The sequence below is a fragment of the Poromitra crassiceps genome, assembly GCF_964638095.1.
Source record: "Poromitra crassiceps genome assembly, chromosome: 1".
NCBI classification, from domain to species: domain Eukaryota; kingdom Metazoa; phylum Chordata; class Actinopteri; order Beryciformes; family Melamphaidae; genus Poromitra; species Poromitra crassiceps.
The window spans coordinates 36,630,237-36,651,351 of NC_139623.1; the positions used below are offsets into that span (position 1 = coordinate 36,630,237).

General features: G+C 44.5%; 1 protein-coding gene across 1 annotated transcript; it reads right to left on the reverse strand.

Annotated features, from left to right (window-relative positions):
• Positions 1 to 945: 945 nt before the first annotated feature.
• Positions 946 to 20,115, reverse strand: LOC310777235 (protein tyrosine phosphatase type IVA 3). The gene is made up of 7 exons (XM_083637530.1): positions 19,708 to 20,115; positions 15,060 to 15,480; positions 5,369 to 5,537; positions 4,437 to 4,529; positions 4,160 to 4,290; positions 3,321 to 3,395; positions 946 to 2,490 (listed from the first exon to the last, which is right to left on the reverse strand). The coding sequence occupies exons 3-7, from the start codon at positions 5,474 to 5,476 to the stop codon at positions 2,373 to 2,375; spliced, it is 525 nt and encodes a 174-aa protein (XP_083493656.1). The 5' UTR covers positions 5,477 to 5,537; positions 15,060 to 15,480; positions 19,708 to 20,115; the 3' UTR covers positions 946 to 2,372.
• Between the last annotated feature and the right edge of the window lie 1,000 nt (positions 20,116 to 21,115).

Here is a 21,115-nt window from a genome sequence, read left to right on the forward strand (position 1 = left end):
TTGGTGTCTGTTGATGAGGCTGGCATGGCAGTCATGCCGTGGAGGAGTGAGTTACAATAGTCCAAATGGGAGGAGATGAAGGCATGGATGAGTGTTTCATTAATATACATTTTTAGATTATTAAAAAGTAAATAGTTTATTCATTTGTCAGTCATTCCCATTGAGTCCCACCTGACTTCTTTTTGCAGCCAGTGGAGGCCATTCAAAAGAATGCAGGTTTACGACACTTCGCTTTGGCTTAAATTTTCACTATCCCTTTGTATGTAACACATTTATGCGTGATGACTTGTTTCCACTTTAGATTAGGGGATGCAGAAATATTTGTAAATGATTTAAAGAACATTTATTACAGGTGAGGAACCTTTTAGTTTGTACTGCAGTGCGTGTCAGTGCTGACTGCTTCTGCATGTCCCCCTTTAAAGACCCCTACATTGCATGTTTTAAGATGTATAATACTCTACTTTGAATAATAATTTATGTCTGATCGTTTTCCCCCACAAAATAGGTTAAATTATCCTATTAAAATCCTTAAAATTACTCCCTCTCCTTCTGCCTCATTAAAAATTCCAAAGCAACCAAGCAGGGTTATCTAGAACATAAGATAATCAAAGCATACAAACAAGGGCACTAACTGCTGATGTCACAAATCCCACCAGTTGAAAATTACCTTTTCAGTGACCTCAGAGAAACTTTCCACTATCAGCAGATGAATGTGAAAACAGCCTTAGTGTCAAACTCTGCACAGACATAATTCTGCACAGTGAAGCTCAAACATTCAACTGAAGGAACAAGAAAAATATGTTTTGGACTTTAGGGGGTCTTTAAAGATACAATTAGGCCTACTTCAAAACTGCCAGGGGAAATAACATAACTTTATTTACAGGAGAAATAACAAGAAAATGTATTAGGCCACTGAAAAATGACATATAACTAGGGACAGCCAAAAACTTTATTAAACAATACAATAATTTACAAACACATAACTTGATTTTTTTCACAAGTGCTGGCCAGGGGGGCCTGTAATATAGACCGTATGTATATATAATTCATTAAAGAATTCAACCTGCACCATGCTCTTAAGATGGTCTAAAAGCCGTTTCATTCCCACCCTTCCATAAATGCAATTGCAGGGGAAACCATTGAATGTTTGTAATTTGTGTGTATGAAACAAACAAAATATAGAGTAAAAGTATCAGATATCAGACTTCAAAAACTCATACAAGTCAAAAGTGAATCCTTGCAGGTGTCTCAGCAGCCTGCAGCACATACAGTACCATGTAGAGCAGTTATTCCAAACATTTTCCCCATGGCACAGCCGAGGGCATCATGAGCCAAATTCAGGTCAGGCATTAACGCTTAGTGAGGTGATGCACTTCATCAGAAGGCCTCTAGAGGAAGCGCCGTGGGTCTGCACTCTGCACAGGATCTGGGCTGGTTCTTATCAAGGACCCTATCGTCCACATTAGGGCCACGGACCCCCATTTGATGAGATTTTGTCTCTCGGACTCAAATCTGAGAATTTTGGTTGTTTGATAGGATTTAATCCAGCATTCCATGACAATCTGTATTGTAAGTAAAGAGATAACAGATAATAGAGAGATATCAAAATACTCAGTATTCTATTCTTAATTGTGCACATCTTGTAAATTAGGACCTCTGGTGGCCCCCGGACCCCACGTTGAGAACCACTGATGTACAGTATGTGAGCCTGTGGATTTGAATCATGCTCATGACCCTCAACACATCATTCTCACTCTCCCACCACCGTTCCTGCCTCTTACCACTGTTCCCGTAAAGCAGACATGCCTCAAACATATAGAATAATATTCTCTCTCCCTCGCCCACTGTAAACTATCTAAAGAAGCAGACGTGGCATCAAAATCATCTTTAAAAGAAAAAAAGACATGAAATCATTAGACACAATTGGGAGAAAGAGGGGTAGAAATGACTATATAAACGACCCAAAATTCCCCACGCAAATCAGTTCACATGGGCAGAAGCCCGCTATCAGTGAAAGCATGGATATGGATGTAAATCTGTGTGTGTGTGTGTGTGTGTGTGTGTGTGTGTGTGTGTGTGTGTGTGTGTGTGTGTGTGTGTGTGTGTGTGTGTGTGTGTGTGTGTGTGTGTGTGAAAATTACACAAGGCTATTATGGTTGGATTCCTGAGAGTATGTGTTCGTGTGTGTGTGTGTGCGTGTGTGTGTGTGTGTGTGTGTGTGTGTGTGTGTGTGTTTGTGTGTATGCGTGTATGCGTGTATGCGTGTGTGTGTGTGTGTGTGTGTGTGTGTGTGTGTGTGTGTGTGTGTGTGTGTGTGTGTGTGTGTGTGTCTGTGTGTGTGTGTGTGTGTCTGTGTGTGCGCACGTGTGTGTTCACATGGTGCAACACTTGTTCTTGTGTGTGTGAGAGTCTTTGAAGCGGAGTCTCTGCTTGGAGCGATATTTCTCCAGGTAGGTTAGCTGCTTACTGTTGATGGCCCCTCGGCGCTTCCTACAATACACATACACATACACAAACAAACAATAAACATACACAGACGCAAACAAACAATGGTTTTAAGTCAGTGATATAATTCCCCTTTAAAATGCTACTTTTATTGTTTATTAGGGGCATCTTCCTGATATTGAGTTTCAGCCCGTTTCACACATTCATTGTTTCAATGCTTAAAAATGCTTCTTATCTACATTTCCTCCTTTGTGATTGATGGAGATTTAATAAGTGAAATCAATAAGGGCCAATGGGTTTTAGAGTTGGGAAATGGGCAAGTGTTGGTTTTTCTAACATGTTGTACATTCATTCTAAAGCGATAGAGACTGATTGACTAGCAGGGGACTGTTTTTGTCACTTCTATAGAGGTAAGAATTATTTGGTGTTCTTCAATCTGCATCACATACAAGTGGATTGTGGTTCTAAAGTGGACAGTTAGTAATTGGAGCTATATTAGCCAACCAACCTCTATTAGCTGAGGTTCAGGAGCACGACCATGAGGGCACACTCAATCACTCCCCTTCCTGCCGTTAAATGCCCACCTGCCCAGCATATATGTTGGTTCTCGTTTACGTGCCCCACCCTCCCTCCTCTTTCTCTCGCTCTCTCTCCCTCTCTCTACTCCTCTCCACTACAGGGCCCCCTGCGGGTCTGCAGCCGTGCCCGGGAGCAAGGGCGTATTTCTTTGTAGCATATAAAGTGTCTACTACTCCTTATTGTATAAAGGTAGTATTCATCTGGAAAATCTTCTGGGAAATCGTATATGCTTCCATATTTATAAGATATTTCTACATGAAGATACATTCATAGGCTGTAGTGCATAATGTCCTTACTGTCTGATGAGTTGAATGGCATCTTCATACTTCATCCCACTCTCTATCAGAGCCAGAGCCACCAGCACAGGAGCTCTACATGCACACGCACACGGACACACACACACACACACACACGCGCACGCACACGCACACGCACACGGACACGCACGCACACACACACACACACACACACACACACACACACACACACACACACACACACACACACACACACACACACACACACACACACACACACACACAGTCATGTCTGTGTCTGTGTCTGTGGTGTCCTACTCTCTGATGTAAAACTCGGGGCTGGTGACTGGTAGTGGTGGTGGTGGGTAATTGCTCTTGATCTCTAGACAACAAGTGCAAGTGTTAAGTTGAGTGTAAGCAGTCCTGGAGCTATACGGCATGGGCATCACTTCCTGGTCCATGTCAAAACAACAAGTGCTTTTCTCCACAAGTCACAAATGCCACACTGGAAATAATAAGATGGTAGCACCATCTTATTACAGTAGCTGGAGCACCATCATGGTACTCCAGCTACTGTAATGATGCTAGCAGAGTTTGATGTAGAACAGTGAGAAAAAATGTCACTAGAACTGCAGTGACAGCCACCGGATCTTTAATCATCAAACCTGCACATCACTATGTTGCAAATGTACATCTGATCTGACCTAGTTTTACACAAACAAACATGAAACCTCTGTCAGAGGTTTCTGCATGTATTTCATATTTTTCTAGCTTTCTCTTTGCAGAATATGTTTCTCTCTCTTGCGCTCTCTCTCTCTCTCTCTCTCTCTCTCTCTCTCTCTCTCTCTCTCTCTCTCCGTGGTATTCATGTCTCTGACCTCCCCAGTCCAGCCACACAGTGAACAGCCACGCAGCATCCTGGATCCTCCTGAAACCTCTTCTTCAGCAGGCTCAACCAATCATCAACCAGCTTACTGGGAGGCGGGGCGCCGTCATCAAACGGCCAATCCTGAAACAGAACCCAACTGTGTTTTGTCAGAGAATTGTGTGTGTGGGTGTGTGTGTGTGTGTGTGTGTGTGTGTGTGTGTGTGTGTGTGTGTGTGTGTGTGTGTGTGTGTGTGTGTGCGACCGCGTGTCGTGTCGTGTGTCCTCACCACCACAGTAATGCCGTCTTTCTCCAGCGGCGTTTTGTCATAGGTGATGTCACAGACTCGAACCACCGTGGTGGCACCGTACCGCTTCAGGTCCTGCAGGGCCAACACAACGCAACAAAGCCACAACATCAGGCTGTGTGGAAACATTGGCCTGTAGTGAAATGTCTATTAGCTGTTTGAAGTGACAACCTCTCCTTATTGCAACACATTCTCATTCTCAAATAGTGACATTTGGTCAGGACCCTTTGGCATCACTTTTGAAGGCACTGGGTACCCCTTGTTGTCATTGTGTAACGGGTGTGGTTAGGCAACTGACTTGGGAGAAATGGTTTGCTCAGGGTTGATTAAGAAAAAAATGCATTAAAAATGTAAATGTGGTTGACGGTTGAAATGCATGTTGAAGACGCTGGGCCCCCAACGTACCTATACTAGCTTGATGCCTAGCTCCCATTTATATACTGATGATGCACATCCATGCAGCACCCTGAACAACGCCCTTACTGGTCACTGTTTCATTTCACCCTCACACTCCCGTGGTGTCGATTTCAGACGTTGTGGGACTTTATACAGTAGAAGTCTATTGGACTACCTTGCAGGTCCTGAACAAACGTCAGTACAGTATTTGGTGAGTTGGGAGTGAAAACAGGTTGGATTAGGTGAAAGTACTATAGTACAAGATCTGGCTAAAACACTTTGAGGAAAGCAAAATTGTATCTTTATGATGCTATTCAGTGTTACCAGTAGCTATGCACACAGCCGGACACACACACACACACACACACACACACACACACACACACACACACACACACACACACACACACACACACACACACACCACACACACACACACACACACACACACACACACGCACACACACACACACACACACACACACACACACACACACACACACACACACGTTTCCTACCTCTATGAAGGCGGTGAGCGTGCTGTCTGTGGGGTTGTGTGTGATGAGGAATCTCATGTTCTTGTGGCAGAGTTCGACTGGACCCGGACGGTTCATGTTGGCCGTCATGACCTTTGACCTCTCAGGACGACCTCAAACCTTTGTCAGCAGTTAGCGGTTAGCCACAAGCCTGATGTCAAAGAGAAACACACAAAGAGAATTTGAATATATTTTCAAATCTTTGAGATATGGAGGACCACCTAAAATGTATCAGATGATGGAAAATAAAACTTTCTGAACCTTCACAATCTAACTTAAAGCTTTAAACAACAACTTCCATGGAATGTTAACCATAGCAACATAGCAGAGAGTAGATACCAAATGACCCTTGTTTGTGTGCTGCAATTGGCTAATAGTATGCTGCCTTCATGTGGGCTCGTGTTTATCGTGAATACGACATAAATCCTCTTGAACGGCCCCCTCATGTGGTATTCACCACTTGGTATGTGGAAACTTTCTGAAAGCTTCGAAGCTCAAGACCTGTGACGTGTCTTGTGATGTTTTCACAAAATGGCAGACGCCATGGATGTTGATGGAAAGTAAATATTGACATTTTAGCTGTATAGAGCTAGTAGTAGTCATATCTTCAGTGCCTACTGCCCAGGTGGGTTATCTCGTTGTAAGGGCCTTTCTCTCCGTGTGGAGTTTGCATGTTCTCCCTGTGCTCCCCCAGGGGGGTTCCTCTGTATATAACCCCCCCACTAAAAACATGCAGAAGATCAGATCGTCATCCTCATCCGACCAGTGACGACAACATCCGAAGTTGGTCCCCGGGCGCTGTACGAGAAAGCGACCACTGCTCCTGGCCTGCCCCCCGGAGGAAAGGACATGCCTGGATGGGTTAAATGCAGAGGACACTTTTCACCGGCCACCATCAGCATGAGTGTGTTGTGGCCGCATGCATGTATTGTGGTGTTCGTGTGACAATAAAAGACGGGCTTGTCCGTTACGAGTTTTTTTTTTTTTTTTTTTTAGTTACTGCATGTTTTAGCCAGAGCTGCAGTGTATATAGAAGAGTCGCGACATCTCCACTCAATGGACTTAATGTCCATTGTATTGTAGCCAATTGTTATGTCAATGCAGCTTTTTTGCACCTCTTTATTAGGGAATTCAATAATTCTGCACCTGATTGTGTCATTTATGTTAAAACCTCACCCAGTTGTGTCTTTCCTGTTTCGTTGAGCCAGGTTGAACTAGCATCATCAGAGGAAGAGAGTGTCAGGGAGAGAGAGGAGCAGAGGAGGAGAGTGTCAGAGAGAGAGAGGACCAGAGGAGGAGAGTGTCAGGGAGAGAGAGAGGAGCAGAGGAGGAGAGTTTCAGGGAGAGAGAGGACCAGAGGAGGAGAGTGTCAGGGAGAGAGAGGACCAGATGGGGAGAGTGTCAGGGAGAGAGAGGACCAGATGGGGAGAGTGTCAGGGAGAGAGAGGACCAGATGGGGAGAGTGTCAGGGAGAGAGAGGACCAGAGGAGGAGAGTGTCAGAGAGAGAGGACCAGAGAGGGAGAGTGTCAGGGAGAGAGAGGACCAGAGGAGGAGAGTGTCAGGGAGAGAGGACCAGAGGGGGAGAGTGTCAGGGAGAGAGAGGACCAGAGGGGGAGAGTGTCAGGGAGAGAGGACCAGAGGGAGGGAGTGTCAGGGAGAGAGAGGACCAGAGGAGGAGAGTGTCAGAGAGAGAGGACCAGAGGAGGAGAGCTTCAGGGAGAGAGGACCAGAGGAGGAGAGTGTCAGACAGAGAGGACCAGAGGAGGAGAGCTTCAGGGAGAGAGGACCAGAGGGGGAGAGTGTCAGGGAGAGAGGACAAGAGGGGGAGAGTGTCAGGGAGAAATAGGACCAGAGGAGGAGAGTGTCAGGGAGAGAGGACCAGAGGAGGAGAGTGTCAGGGAGAGAGAGGACCAGAGGAGGAGAGTGTCAGGCAGAGAGAGAGGACCAGAGGAGGAGAGTGTCAGGCAGAGAGAGGACCAGAGGAGGAGAGTGTCAGGGAGAGAGAGGACCAGAAGAGGAGAGTGTCAGAGAAAGAGAGGACCAGAGGGGGAGAGGGGACCAGAGGGGGAGAGTGTCAGGGAGAGAGAGGACCAGAGGAGGAGAGTGTCAGGCAGAGAGAGGACCAGAGGAGGAGAGTGTCAGGGAGAGAGAGGACCAGAGCGGGAGAGTGTCAGGGAGAGAGAGGACCAGAAGAGGAGAGTGTCATAGAGAGAGAGAGGACCAGAGGGGGAGAGTGTCAGGGGGAGAGAGGACCAGAGGAGGAGAGTGTCAGGCAGAGAGAAGACCAGAGGAGAGTGTCAGGCAGAGAGAGGACCAGAGGAGGAGAGTGTCAGGGAGAGAGAGGACCAGAGGAGGAGAGTGTCAGGGAGAGAGAGGGCCAGAGGAGGAGTGTCAGGGAGAGAGAGGACCAGAGGAGAATAGTTTCAGGTAGAGAGAGGACCAAAGGAGAAGAGTTTCAGGGAGAGAGATGACCAGAGGAGGAGAGTGTCAGGGAGAGAGATGACCAGAGGGGGAGAGTGTCTGGGAGGGAGAGGACCAGAGGAGGAGAGTGTCAGACAGAGAGAGGACCAGAGGAGAGTGTCAGGCAGAGAGTGGACCAGAGGAAGAGAGTGTCAGAGAGAGAGAGGACCTGAGCAAGATAGTGTCAAGAAGAGAGAGGACCAGAGGAAGAAAGTGTCAGGGAGAGAGAGGACCAGAGGAGGAAAGTGTCAGGGAGAGAGAGGACCAGAGGAGGAGAGTGTCAGGGAGAGAGAGGACCAGAGGACGAGAGTGTCAGGGAGAGAGAGCACCAGAAGAGGAGAGTGTCAGGGAGAGAGAGGACCAGAAGAGGAGAGTGTCAGGGAGAGAGAGGAGCAGAGGAGGAAAGTGTCAGGGAGAGAGAGCACCAGAAGAGGAGAGTGTCAGGGAGAGAGAGGAGCAGAGGAGGAAAGTGTCAGGGAGAGAGAGGACCAGAGGAAGAGAGTGTCACGGAGAGAGGACCAGAAGAGGAGAGTGTCAGGGAGAGAGAGGACCAGAGGAGGAGAGTCCAGCCCTGTTTCACAGTACTGAGTAAAGTAATGAGTAAAGTAATGTAAGGTTAGTCCAGTCCAGCCCTGTTTCACAGTACTGAGTAAAGTAATGAAATGGCTCATTTCCACCACATTTTACTGCCCTGCACAGCTCGTCACCAGACAGCTCTACTCGTTTCGGCCCGATGGATGTTCTGCTTCGACCGCCGATCATCTGCCCCCGCCCACCCCCGCCCACAGCTGGTCGTCATAGCGACCGCATATCTGTCCTCCGCTTATAGCCGAAGTAGGCTATAACATAACGTTACAATTAAATCCATCCACAGAACTTTTAAACTGTTTATGAAATACTGGTGCCTCTAAATCACCTACAGTGTACATGGGCAAATGTGACAATCGGCCAGGAGAATGGATATCACTTTGTAGTTAGTCAAACTCACAGGCATGCGCTGCGCGCGGACGGGAGAGGTGCAACAGAGTGAAGCCTGTACCCAGGCAAGACCGCAGCTTCACCAAAGACCCGCCTGCGGCCTAGCGGAGTGCTGCACTCAACTACAGGAGCTTCCTGAGCAGCTGACTTTTTTCTCTCTCAGACAATTGAAACCACCGCCACGATTTTATTTCACCAGAGGCGAAGGCAGCAACACAAAAGACTGATGGACATAACAGAAGAGAAGGTAAGCCCACTAAACTGGTATGCAGCATTGCATTGACAGTCAGTAGATAGACAGAGTAAACACGATTCTGCCTGACCAATCAGTCGTCAACAATGTTTTCACGTCACCGTATGGTACCGGGTTCGCAGCCCTAGAACCCCGACGAGGCAGGTACGAAAAGTAGCACGACTCAACCCCAATACAACCCGGGCGACCGCATATCTGCCCTCCGCCCATAGCCGAAGTAGGCTATAACGTATAACGTTAAAATTAAATCCATACACAGAACTTTTAAACTGTTTATGAAATACTGGTGCCTCTAAATTACCTACAGTGTACATGGGCAAATGTGACAATCGGATAGGAGAATGGATATCACTTTGTTGTTACTCAAACTCACATGCATGCACTGCGCGGGGGATGGGAGTTGCGCTACAGGGAGAAGGGAGGCCTCTACCCCGGTGGCCTCTCACCAGGCAAGACCGCAGCTTCACTAAACCCCCGCCTCCACGCACCACACAATTACAAAGGGCTTCCCGAGAGTGATGATATCAGGTATAAGTGTGATACCCATGTTGACCATAGGGGGCTCAGTGAGTCACTAGAGATCTGTAGAGACTGTGGTAGAAGAAGTGTTACCCTGAACGTGAGAGCATGTGAATAAAGGACTAGCAGAAGCTAGCTGTTGATAAGATAACGTTTCATCATTGAAGTAGATGAACATTACATGGTACCAGGAGTGAAAGTTTTTGTCACATTCTGCACGGCTCAACATGGAGACTTTGAAGCCACCGGGAGGACTGAAGTTAGTGGGAAATGTTGACAGAAGCTGGCAGACTTTTAAGCAGCAGTTTGAGCTGTACATGAAGGCCATCGGGTTGGACTCTAAAAATGATGCCAGGAAGATTGCTTTGTTTCTCACAGTGGTGGGTCCCCAAGCCATTGAAATTTTCAACACGTTCGAGTTTGCAGCGAGAGATGACAGAGACGAGTATGATAAAGTGATTGAGAAATTCACTGCATTTTGCTCTCCAAAGAAAAACACCATGTACGAGAGGTACGTCTTCCGTTCCCGCATGCAGCAACAAGATGAGACTTTTGATAGCTTTGTGACCGATCACCGATCTGAAGCTAAAAGCGCAGACGTGTGATTTTGCTGATCTAAAGCAGCGTTTCTCAACTGGTGGGTCGCGACCGTCGCGGGGCCGTTTTGATTGGGTCGCGGACATTGCCCAATTTTTTTATTTTATTTTTTATTTTATTTTCATTTGAGTTAAATTCAGATTATTGAAACTGGATTAGCCTGACCAGTTTTACTTGTTTAACAAGCTGAAGCATATGCTCTGCCTGTAATTCAAGAGAAGTCTGCCTTTTCATTTCATATTTAATTTTAGTTCAATTCAGATGATTGAAACTGGATTAGCATGGCCCCAGTTTAATTAAAAGTTATGACCAGTTTAACTAAAAAGCATATAGCCTGCCTGTGATTCCTTTTTATTTCATATTAGTTAAATTCAGACTATTGAAACTGGATTAGCATGACCAGGTTAACTTGTTTTATTATTATTATTATTAACTTGTTTAAAAACATATGTAATTCAAGATAAGTCTGCCTTTTATTTCATATTTCATACAGTTCAAATAAGACTTTCTGAGCATGACCAGTTTGACTTGTTTAAATTTAAAAACATAGGCCTGTAATTCAAGTCTGCCTTATTTCAATTGGTTTTTAGCCCTAGTTGCACTTCTGTTGCACTTTTTTGTTCATTTGAGGTTTATAACAGTGCACGAAGGCATTGTGTATTAAATTAATGCACTATTTTTTGTGCAATAAATTTGAGTGGTTTAAAAAAAAATCTGAAATTTGGGTCGCGACTTCATGACAAGGAAAATAGTGGGTCCTGAGGCTACACCAGTTGAGAACCACTGATCTAAAGGATTCCATGATCCGTGACCAAATAGTGTTCAGAGTCAATGATAAAAAGGTCAGAGAACGGCTGCTAAGAGAGGCTAAATTAACACTTGAGGAGGCAGAGAGAGTTTGCCATGCTAGTGAATTAGCCCAGCAGCATGCAAGGACTTTCAGTGAAGTCAGTGCAACTGCAGTTAATGATAGTGCGAAAGTAGCTGTAGTCACAAACAAGACAAAAAGATGGAAAGATCAAAAGAAACAAAAAGAGGATGCTGCATACAACTGCAAAAGATGTGGTGGAAGACATGAGCCCCGGCAATGTCCAGCAAATGGCAAAAAATGTGCAAAATGTAGCGGAAAGAATCATTTTGCCAGGCAATGTCTAACTAAAGAGAAGTCCAAATCAGTACGTGTGGTGGAAGAGACTGACTTAGAGGACACATTCTTCATCGGTATGGTGTCAAATGAGGATAAAGAAGACAGCAGCCACACAGGGAATGACGACACATGGATCGTGTCACTTCCAATAAATGGAGCTTTAGTAGCCTTAACAAAGCAAAATGTCAGTTCGGTGTGCAGGAATTAAATTTCCTGGGAGAGAAACTGTCCAGTCAAGGTGTTGAGCCGAATGAGGCAAAGATAGAAGCAATACTAAATATGCCTCGTCCAACAGACAAGAATGAAGTACTCAGAGGAATGATAAACTTCGTTGGAAGATTTGTACCCAACTTGTCAGTGAAGACGTCAGCGCTACGGGAGCTGCTCCACAAAATGACAGAATTCAAGTGGAAATCAAGACATGAGAGAGAGTGGAATGCTCTAAAGGCTACGCTCACAACATATCCCGTGCTTGCATATTATGATCCAACAAAGAAACTAAAGGTCTCAACGGATGCGTCGAAAGATGGGCTTGGCGCTGTCTTGCTGCAAGCTGAAGGAGATGATTGGAAGCCGGTTGCATATGCTTCAAGATCCATGACTGAAACTGAGGTGAGATACGCTCAAATAGAGAAAGAGTGCCTTGGGCTGGTTTATGGACTAGAAAAGTTTCACTGCTATGTATACGGCTTACCCACATTCACAGTCGAGACTGATCATCATCCTTTGGTATCAATAATCAAGAAAAATCTGAATGACATGTCACCAAGAATTCAGCGTCTCATGATGAAACTGCAAAGATATGATTTTGACCTGATATACACGCCAGGCAAGCACCTATTGCTAGCTGATGCACTGTCAAGAGCACCAGAGATGAGTTGTATCAGCTCAACAGAAGAAGAGCTTGAAGCTCATGTAAACATGGTAGTTGCTTCTCTGCCAGTATCTGATGCAAAGTCAAAACAAATATGTGACGAGACAGCTAAGGATAATGAGCTGCAAACAGTGATTGAACACATCAACAGTGGATGGCCCAAGGGGTCGTGTTCAAAATATTTTCACATCAGATCTGAGCTATGTGTGGCAAATGGAATGCTGCTGAGAGACAACAGAATTGTGATTCCACAGAGTCTAAGAAAGGACTTACTTCAAAGGTTACATGAAGGACATCTTGGAATTGAAAAGTGTAAGAGGAGAGCAAGGGATACTGGCCTGGGATCAACAAGGACATTGAAAACATGATAGGGAAATGTGAAACATGTCAAAAGTACCAGAGCAAACAGGCAAGAGAGCCTATGATGATTCCTGATCTTCCTGACTGCACCCTGGGAAAAGGTGGGAACAGATCTGTTTCATATAAATGGGAAAGATTATTTGCTAGTAATTGATTACTATTCAAATTCCCCAGAGATAGCATTGCTCCCCAGCGCTACAGCAAGCAGTGTCATTACCCATGTCAAATCCATCTTTGCCAGGCATGGAATACCACAGACAGGAAAGGACTAAGTGACAAAGAGATAAAGAGAGAGAGACCCACGTGGGGAGAGAGACACACTACAGCCTGCTGGACTAGTGGAAATACTGATGTGGTAAAACACTGTTCAAGACAGGACCTCAGAACTGGGAAAACATCTTAAAAGAAATGATAATGATAATAAATGATAATGGTCCCTGTTATAACTGCAAAGAGTGGCAGCAGTTTGCAAAACAATATGACTTTCAACATGTGACATCCAGTCCGCAACATGCACAGTCGAATGGCGAAGCTGAGAAGGGAGTGCATATTGTCAAGCAGCTTCTAAAGAAGGCTACAGTACAGACAGTAACTCGGATCCCTAAGGAAAGGGGATGTGATGATATCAAGTATAAGTGTGATACCCATGTTGACCATAGGGGGCTCAGTGAGTCACTAGAGATCTGTAGAGACTGTGGTAGAAGAAGTGCTACCCTGAATGTGAGAGCATGTGAATAAAGGACTAGCAGAAGCTAGCTGTTGATAAGATAACGTTTCATCATTGAAGTAGATGAACATTACACCGAGGAGCGGACTTTTTCTCTCTCAAAACAATTGAAAACCACCGTCATGTTAAGCTGAGCAAGGAGATCGATTTTATTTCACCAGAGCCGAAGGCAGCAACACAAAATACTGATGGAAATAACATTAACAGAAGAGAAGGTAAGCTCCACTAAACTGGTATCCAGCATTGACAGTGAGTAGATACAGTAAACACAATTCTGCCTGACCAATCAGTCGTCTGCAGTGTTTTCACGTCACGGTATGGTACCGGGTTCACAGCGCTGGAACCTCAACAAAGCAGGGACCAAAACTAGCACGACTCAACGCCGACTTAACCCGAGCTGTTCACGTTTTTGATCGGTGGAATGAGACAAAAAAGCGAGACGAGCTGGGCGGGGCCGCGCTGATACCAGCGGTGGAAATGGCCCATAAGGTTAGTCCAGTCCAGCCCTGTTTCATAGTACTGAGTAAAGTAATGTAAGTTTAGTCCAGTCCCGCCCTGTTTCATAGTACTGAGTAAAGTAATGTAAGGTTAGTCCAGTCCAGCCCTGTTTCATAGTACTGAGTAAAGTAATGTAAGGTTAGTCAAGTCTAGCCCTGTTTCATAGTACTGAGTAAAGTATTGTAAGGTTAGTCCAGTCCAGTCCTGTTTCATAGTACTGAGTAAAGTAATGTAAGGTTAGTCAAGTCCAGCCCTGTTTCATAGTACTGAGTAAAGTAATGTAAGGTTAGTCCAGTCCAGTCCTGTTTCATAGTACTGAGTAAAGTAATGTAAGGTTAGTCAAGTCCAGCCCTGTTTCATACTGAGTAAAGTAATGTAAGGTTAGTCCAGTCCAGTCCTGTTTCACAGTACTGAGTAAAGTAATGTAAGGTTAGTCCAGTCCAGCCCTGTTTCATAGTACTGAGTAAAGTAAAGTAATGTAAGGTTAGTCCGGTCGAGCCCTATTTCACAGTACTGAGTAAAGTAAAGTAATGTAAGGTTAGTCCAGTCCAGCCCTATTTCATAGTACTGAGTAAAGTAAAGTAATCTAAGGTTAGTCCAGTCCAGTCCTGTTTCACAGTACTGAGTAAAGTAAAGTAATCTAAGGTTAGTCCAGTCCAGTCCTGTTTCACAGTACTGAGTAAAGTAAAGTAATGTAAGGTTAGTTTTGGAGTGAGAACAGTAGAGCTAATACCTGACTCATCCTGTATGTACTGCTCTGTAAATGTCAGCAGGGTCATGATTGAGGCATGCTTGTGAATTAGGGCTATACAAATAAAACTGACTTGACTTGACATGATTGTGCTATTGCTGTTATTTTTTTAGTTCAGATTACGGAATCTCTAACTTTGTCCCTCACTACACGCTCACTAATAAGCCAATCACATAATGGGCTCTGTATCAAAGAGGCCGATTCAAGTTTTAAATTAATACACTGTACCCCATTCATTATATGAAATGTATATTATTTTAGGCAGTACAAACATTTTCTTAGCCAGTAATATTTTTTTAGTTTAGCCCTTGACAGGTGACATTAACAACAGTTATTACAGCTGTACCACATAGAGTTAACTTCTAAGTATAAATAACATACAAGCCTACTGTAGAAAAATAATGACAGTCACGTGTAAAAAGTCGGAACATGTCAGTAAAGTGTGGCAGTAAAAAGTATTGGGGCATCCCTATATTTAGTCAGCGTCTGGTGACCAGTCACCCCTCACCTTTAGCTTCAGCTGTAGCGGTTGGCGGTTTGATGTGGACCCTCCTGTCAGGAAGTGTTTATGGTCTTTTAAGATGTTTTCCCAGTTCTGAGGTCCTGTCTTGAACAGTGTTTTACCCCATCAGTATTTCCACTAGTCCAGCAGGCTGTAGTGTGTCTCTCTCCCCACGTGGGTCTCTCTCTCTTTATCTCTTTGTCACTTAGTCCTTCCCTGCCGCTTTCCTTTTCTCTCCAGTTAGCTTCCAGTGGCTCAGCTCCGCTGGTTACCCCATGAGCTGGCTGGGTCAGAGGGCAAAGGGCAACTGTCCTTCAGGGTCCCAGGGCCGCAGGGCGGAGCTTCATCTCAGAGGCGAGGGTGTCTAAATGTGTTGGGCGTGGCAGTAGTCCCCACTCCTCCGCACAAACTCCATCAACCGGCAGGTCTAAAGTAAAAACACAGAAAATAAACATGTTGATTAAACAGTCCACTTTCAGCGTAGCCCTTCATAGGAAATAATTAAGCTTTGTTTGAATCCATCTAATCAAATGATTACAAATAAGATTTCAGTAACCCAGCTCCTGCACCTCTACATCAGCATATGGCCGGCCCAGCAATGACAGCCGTCTCACACACGCATGCACACACGCACGCACAGTGTGATTTATGACATCACTGATTATGTCACAGTGGGATTTATGACTTCACTGGGATTTATGACATCACTGATGATGTCACAGTGGGATTCATGACATCACTGATGATGTCACAGTGGGATTTATGACATCACAGTGGGACAGTGGGACAGAGAGACAGAGAAACAGACAGAGCCCCAGCTGCATTTATATACTGATGATGATGATGATGATGATGATATTATATATATATATATATATATATATATATATATATATATATATATATATATATATATATATCGTCATCAGAGATGACGTGTTATCACTCTTATCACTCTATTTAATGTTTCTTTCAAGGATAACATTAAACAAGAGAAATACATAAGGGGGAAAACACACACATACACACATATACAAGCACACACACACACACACACACACACACACACACACATACAAGCACACGCACACACAGACACACACACACACACACACACACACACACACACACACACACACACACACACAATGCTTTATTTGAATCTACCAAACCCAATTCTAGTGTGCAAAAGATTTAAATATTAGAGAGATTTAACATGGCTTATAGACATTTCAGTCTTAGCTTGGAAGCTGCATACTTCTCACTTAAGAGGTTAAACAGATAGATGATTGGAAGTTGTTTGGCCTTTATATATATTTAAGAGTTTGCACTGAAGCAACAGAAGGACATACTAGCTACATCAAGAGAAAAGACAAGAAAGCTGGAATAGAGATGAGAAACGTAGGCCACATTAGCCACAATCTAATGCACCATGTGCCTACAACAAATGGGACGTTTGATTACATTAGCTTGCACAGGAGCCCACGATATTAAATTAGGTCTGGAAAAAAAAAAAAATTAAAAAGCATTTCCCTTGAGACAAAGTGTGAAAATGAGTGGTCTAGCTCATTAGTCTATAGGAGGATTTTCAACAAACTAGAGGAACACTGAGTTTAATGAGATGTAATTTAGGAGGTAATAGTGGGCCTTAATGATTGAAAACCACCACGCTCTGTTTCAGGCAGGCTCTAAGAAAAATGCTCCTGATTCAATTCAAAACCTCCTGAGGCTAAAAAGACACTAAGATTTCTGGAACTGCCAGATAACCTTTCTACGTCTGTATGGTCTGAAAGGGCTGCAAGAACAACTCCCACAGAACATATCATGCTGACCTTATAAATGTCTATGGGATATTCTATCTTTGCATAAGAAGGTTAAACTCAAAATTTTGCCCCATTTTGCCCAGAGAGAATCACATTCATTTTAAAAGGATCTAGGTGTTCCCTTTGTCTTATGATCTCAAGAATTTGGCCAGGACGCCCCTTATATGCTTTTAATTAGTTTGGTAAATCCGTTAAAAAAAAAAGAAAGTGCCTGTTGCCTTCACCCCAGCCAAAGACAAGCTAGTCGATTCCATGTAGTATTAAATAGATCTTAGTGGAACAATTAAACTGAACAATAGGTTCATTTCACAGCAACCTTTTGAGGTGGTAAAGCAGGAAGTAACGCATGTGTAATCATTAGCATTAGTGAGGGCACCTGGCACTGGAACACCTAAACAGAATGGAAGCATAGTTAATGGTATTAGTTACAGCTGCTTTACTTCCTGCTTTTACCACCTCAAAACAGTTGCTGTGAAATGGGTCCATAGATTGTCTCGGTCAAGGCCACTACTGCTCTCTCATGCCTTCTGGTTCAGCCCTTCACTGAGGGGATTCTGAGCCAAAATATTTGATTGGTAGGCTACTCTAAGGCCTACAAAATAACCCTTCAGTTGGACGCGGAACTCACAATCTTCGGCTGCTCGGAGTCCTCTCTGAACTTCCCTACACCTGTGCAACAGTCTCTGACACAAGGGACAACTGTTGCAAAAAAAATACATTCTGATGGAATGGAAGTCTCCCTCTCCACCTTCTTTTCAATTGTGGCTGACGGACATGATCTCTGTTATACGGATGGAGAGACTCAGGTTCCTGAGGACCACCTCACTTTAAAAATTACCCCTTTCTAGCCTACCTCGATGAGGTTAGGGGCAACGGATGACTCGCCCACCTGGTATCTCATAGAGCCCTTTGGTGAGAGGCTATGCACAACATCTCTTACAAGCACATATTAGCACCTTATGCGGCTGGTAGCACCACGTTGTAATATTGAATGTTGATGATCCATGTATGCTTGTTCTTTCTTTTCTTTTCCTGTGTCTGAGCCTGATTGAGAACTAAGTGTAGTGTAGGAATATGTGAGGGAAGAGGTAGTACCGTAGTACTCTACTCCCACTCACTCACGTGCCTCGACACTCGCACAAACAACCTGAGAAACCCAGAGGTAATCTGGGTAATCTCTGTCACCTTCTCACCTCTTAGCTCTATTACCATGTGCGCGCACGCACGCACGCACTCACACACACACACACACACACACACACACACACACACACACACGCACGCACGCACGCACTCACACACACACACACACACGCACGCACGCACGCATGCACGCACACTCACACACACACACACACACACACACATACACACGCACACAAATAGTCACTCACTCTTCCAGAGGAGTGTATTGTATTCCAGGCACTTGCTGTCTCCCTATGTGTTACCGCTAATCAGGGTCAGAGTCAATTACTTTCATTCAGTCAATTTAAAAAGTAAATAAAACATTCATTCTACTTTAGTTAACTTTACGAGATTTTACTGAGACAGTGCACATCAACATTGTGCCAGTGTGCCAGTATCATCCAGCTCCCACTGTTGTCCTTGCATGATCTTAAACTTATTGACAGTTAAAAGAAGAAGTGTACTCTCCATTAAAAGCCAGTCACCGATACTGCGAACACTCATGCAGATAAAAGAAAAATACACAGAGACAAAGTTGTACACAGATATAGCCCAAAGCAACATGACATCAGCAGGCACTCACTGTTGGAGATTTATACACTGACGCAGAAAAAGTACAAAGCATATATAGCTTCAGCAAAATGGCTGGATTGTAAATGTAATCCAAATGGGGAAGCCAAATTTAGGGCATTTTATGTTGTAAAAACAGGTGTTGAGGTTGCCAACGTTTTGTCAAGTCCCTCCAATGTAGCATAGGCTGAATAACGTTGCTTGTAGTCAAGAGAAGGCATAGAGAATAAAAATAAACTAGGCAGACTAGTAGTTTATGGGCCTAAGACATGTTAGATCCTGTTACGCCTCTGTTCCAGTGAACTCGTGGAGAAGTGGACTCCCTGTTGCTCTCTCTCTTGCAGCACTAACTGCAAGTCATTCTGGGGAAGAGCATATGCTAGATGCCTAAATGATGACTGTTTGCTGGTACAAACCTAACCTCCCTTCTTACCTTTACCTTTACAGCTTGGTTGCCGAACAGGAAAATCCACCAATCGTGTTGACTGTCAGTTACACCAAATGTCAGCAGCGAGAAGCAGCAGCCTCCACAACAGTGTCAGTGTTGTTACACTACCAGCTGACTGCCAGATATAGAAAGGCCTGCAGACGCTGAGTATCAATAGCTGTATTTATAGCTGTATCTATATTAGCAACTGATTCTACGACACATCACATTCCTGCAGAAACAACAGTTTCCAATACTACTGCAGTGCTGTTACACCTCTGACATCCTCACTATACTGGCTGTCCGTCACAGTCAAGCTCTGTAATAGATCTCTAGCAATGCTGCTATTGTAGAACTGAGTATCTATCTACTGCTCTCCGTATTTGTATCTCTATGGCTATTCTGATGCAATTACACCAAAGTAATTCTCTCAACTGTTACAAAACCTGTTGGAACAGAAAGGAGGACAGCACTTTGCTGCCAACAAGCCCTTGGCTGCTAAGTCTGTCTGCTCTAACAAGAGTATGGCAGACACCCAGAAAGCTTTCCTAAATGCTCTTTGATTGTGAGAAAAACATCATGTTGCCGGCAAAAAAGAAAGACAAATAAAAACAAATGAATGATGTGCCTATGGAATTGCTCTCCTTACCGGTCGTTGTGCCCTAAAAAGATGCTTTGTTGTTCTGTCAACCACAGATTTTATGGTCCAATAATGACCGGTCTAATAGAATCAGTCCCCCTGAAGTCCAGCAGAGTCTGCTTGTAGTCAGGTCTGCTATAGAGGCTGATCTATGTAGCAGCCGGGGAGTGAAGCCGTCCAGGCAGCAGAGAGTGCAGTATTATAGCAGTCCGTGGCTCTCTGCCCTGCTGGAACAGTGAACTGTCAACCTTCTCCTCTTCCCCCTGGGCTGAGCTGCTGCCTGGTAGCAGTGCAGTGTGCTGGGCTGGGGATCTGCTGTGAGCTGGTCTAATCAGGCTGAGCAGCCATCTGACCCTGACAGCCCTGTCACCGCCAGAACACTCTACACTTAATGCTCTTAGAGGAGGAGAGCCTCCCCTCCCCTCCTCTCCACTCTGGGTCGACTCCTGTCCCTCCACCCCTCCCCTATGCACTTTGGGAGTTGAGGAGAGGTTCTATTCCTCCTCCCCTCTCCTTGTCCTTCCTCTCCTAGGTTGAGATTTACAAGGTTCAGACAAGTTTTGAGGAAGTCAATAATAACTCTGTTGTCTATCTGGCATGCCAGGATTGGCTTTAAAGCACAATGGCTGCCCCAGGTGACAAGTAAAATTCACAGCAGTCTTTTTGTTATTTATGTTTCTTTGATGTTTGACTAAAAGGAATTTGTGAACAACAATATGGCCGCATGAAGACTTTTCTGACTGTGATGACATCTTTGTCTGGACCTTGTTTTGTCCACCTCCTTCGCTCCCCCTTCCCCTCCCTGAACCAACTAAAAATAGATCCTCCTTGGAGCTCCCAGACAGATTAGAGACATCAAAGCTTTTACTACCGAGGCCCAGTTCATGAAACTAACTTTCTCCTCAACTGGAATAAGGGGAATAAGAGTGTTACCAGCCAATATATTTATTTACAGCCAAATACTTGAAGCATTGACTGTAGCCACGGGGTCAGATGCTGCCGTAATAAGGCTGTTGAGTGAATGCTCCTTTTACAGTAAGGGACTCGACGGAGCAGTCACTCACCATTCCACCAGTGAATGACAGTTCTCAAAACTCACAATATGAAATATGCCAGAATTGTAGCAGCAGTGAAGTGTGCATAAGAAATCCACATAGTTTTAGTGGCAAAACTGGTTGGTTCTGATTGTTTTAAGATGACAGTATTTTAAGGTATTTTGCGTTATTGGACAGAACATATTTGAGAGCAACAGGACGGTACATGGTATATGAGCCCAGAGAGCCACCAGGCCACGACTACCACAATGTTTTAAAGCAGAAGAATGTTGTGCCTCAGCTCACTATCAATCATACTGTAGTGAAGGTTCTCACTGCTCACCCACACAAAGAGACTCGAAGAAAAGAGCTCTGACCAGCTC

Bases quoted from the DNA above. Each gene is read 5' to 3' on its own strand.
- LOC310777235 (XM_083637530.1), bottom strand. From the start codon at position 5,476: ATGACGGCCAACATGAACCGTCCGGGTCCAGTCGAACTCTGCCACAAG. The intron at 4,530-5,368 runs GTAGGAAACGTG...TTGGCCCTGCAG, and splicing joins CGCTCACCGCCTTCATAGAG to GACCTGAAGCGGTACGGTGC. The intron at 3,396-4,159 runs GTCAGAGACATG...GTGTGCATGTAG, and splicing joins TGTGTGGCTGGACTGGGGAG to AGCTCCTGTGCTGGTGGCTC.